Below are 1060 nucleotides of genomic sequence, written 5' to 3' on the forward strand. Positions count from 1 at the left end.
CCTCGTCATCGTGGTTGCGTCACTCGTACTGGCATCCGATTTCCGCACACTAGTTCGTAACTGGTGGTTGTGGGTCGCTGTTGCTGCCGGTATAGTCATCATTATTGTCTCTTGCTTGGGCTGCGGTGCCACTAGAAAGCAGAATCGCTTCTTCTTGACCCTCTTCCTCATCGTGGCGGGGATCGTATTCGCTTTGCTCTGTGTAGCAGCGATAGCCTCCTCGATCTACATCGGTGATGTCAACGCCATCGCGAGGATGAACTTTGCTGAGCTCAACGAGGTCTCGGGTTCTGAAAAACAGTCATATGATTTCATACGAGAATCCTATGGTGATATTTACGACGATAACGAGTGTAGTGGTGGACAATGTCAGTTCCCAGCTGGGCAGGTCATCGCTTGCTCAAGAATCACTTGTAGAAGTTCCTCTAGTCTCGCGGACACTCTCAATGATTGGCTGAGGGAAGGTGTGAAGAATGGAGGCATCACTCCTGCCGCCTTCTCGACATGCGTCTCTCTAGCAACTGGTGACTCATCTTTCCGCGGTGGCAGCTCTGGAGCAAGCGCATGGTGTGGCAGTAGCACCCGTGTGCTTGATGTCGTAGATGGTTGGAGTTTGGGAATCCTCATTGGTCTTTGGGTCATCACTGCATTCGTCTTCCTCATATGCATCGGTAACTGCGTTTTGATATGCGGAAAGAAGAACCGATCTCAGCAAGGAGTGGTAGTGGCCAAACCAGTGCAAAGCACCGCAGGCCAGGTCTACTATACTCAACCAGGGTATGGTGAACAAACTGTAACGAAGGTTTAGATCGACAGCTTATGCCTCAGTCGATGGCCCCTTCCGGGTGTCTTATAAAGACCAGCACATTCACAGTGTTGAAAGTGCTTTCAATTCCCTCTCATTATTTGTAGAACTATTAAATATTATGGAAGCATAGTGGTGTTAGATCTTCATTGGTGAACAGCTTCATTTACGGTGATTTCTCTCATTTTTCCCTTTCCATATGGTGTTGTGTTGTACTAGTTCCTCGAGGCCGAATTCCCGGATGAGAACTTAGGG

General features: G+C 48.8%; 1 protein-coding gene across 1 annotated transcript; it reads left to right on the plus strand.

Annotated features, from left to right (window-relative positions):
* On the plus strand, positions 1–997 carry Pmar_PMAR008550 (conserved hypothetical protein; the record flags this gene model as incomplete). Its single annotated transcript, XM_002766814.1, has 1 exon — positions 1–997. A coding segment is annotated over one exon (808 nt), but the record flags the coding sequence as incomplete, so codon positions are not given.
* Positions 998–1060: the final 63 nt, after the last annotated feature.

This window comes from Perkinsus marinus, assembly GCF_000006405.1.
Source record: "Perkinsus marinus ATCC 50983 genomic scaffold scf_1104296971638, whole genome shotgun sequence".
NCBI lineage: Eukaryota > Perkinsozoa > Perkinsida > Perkinsidae > Perkinsus > Perkinsus marinus.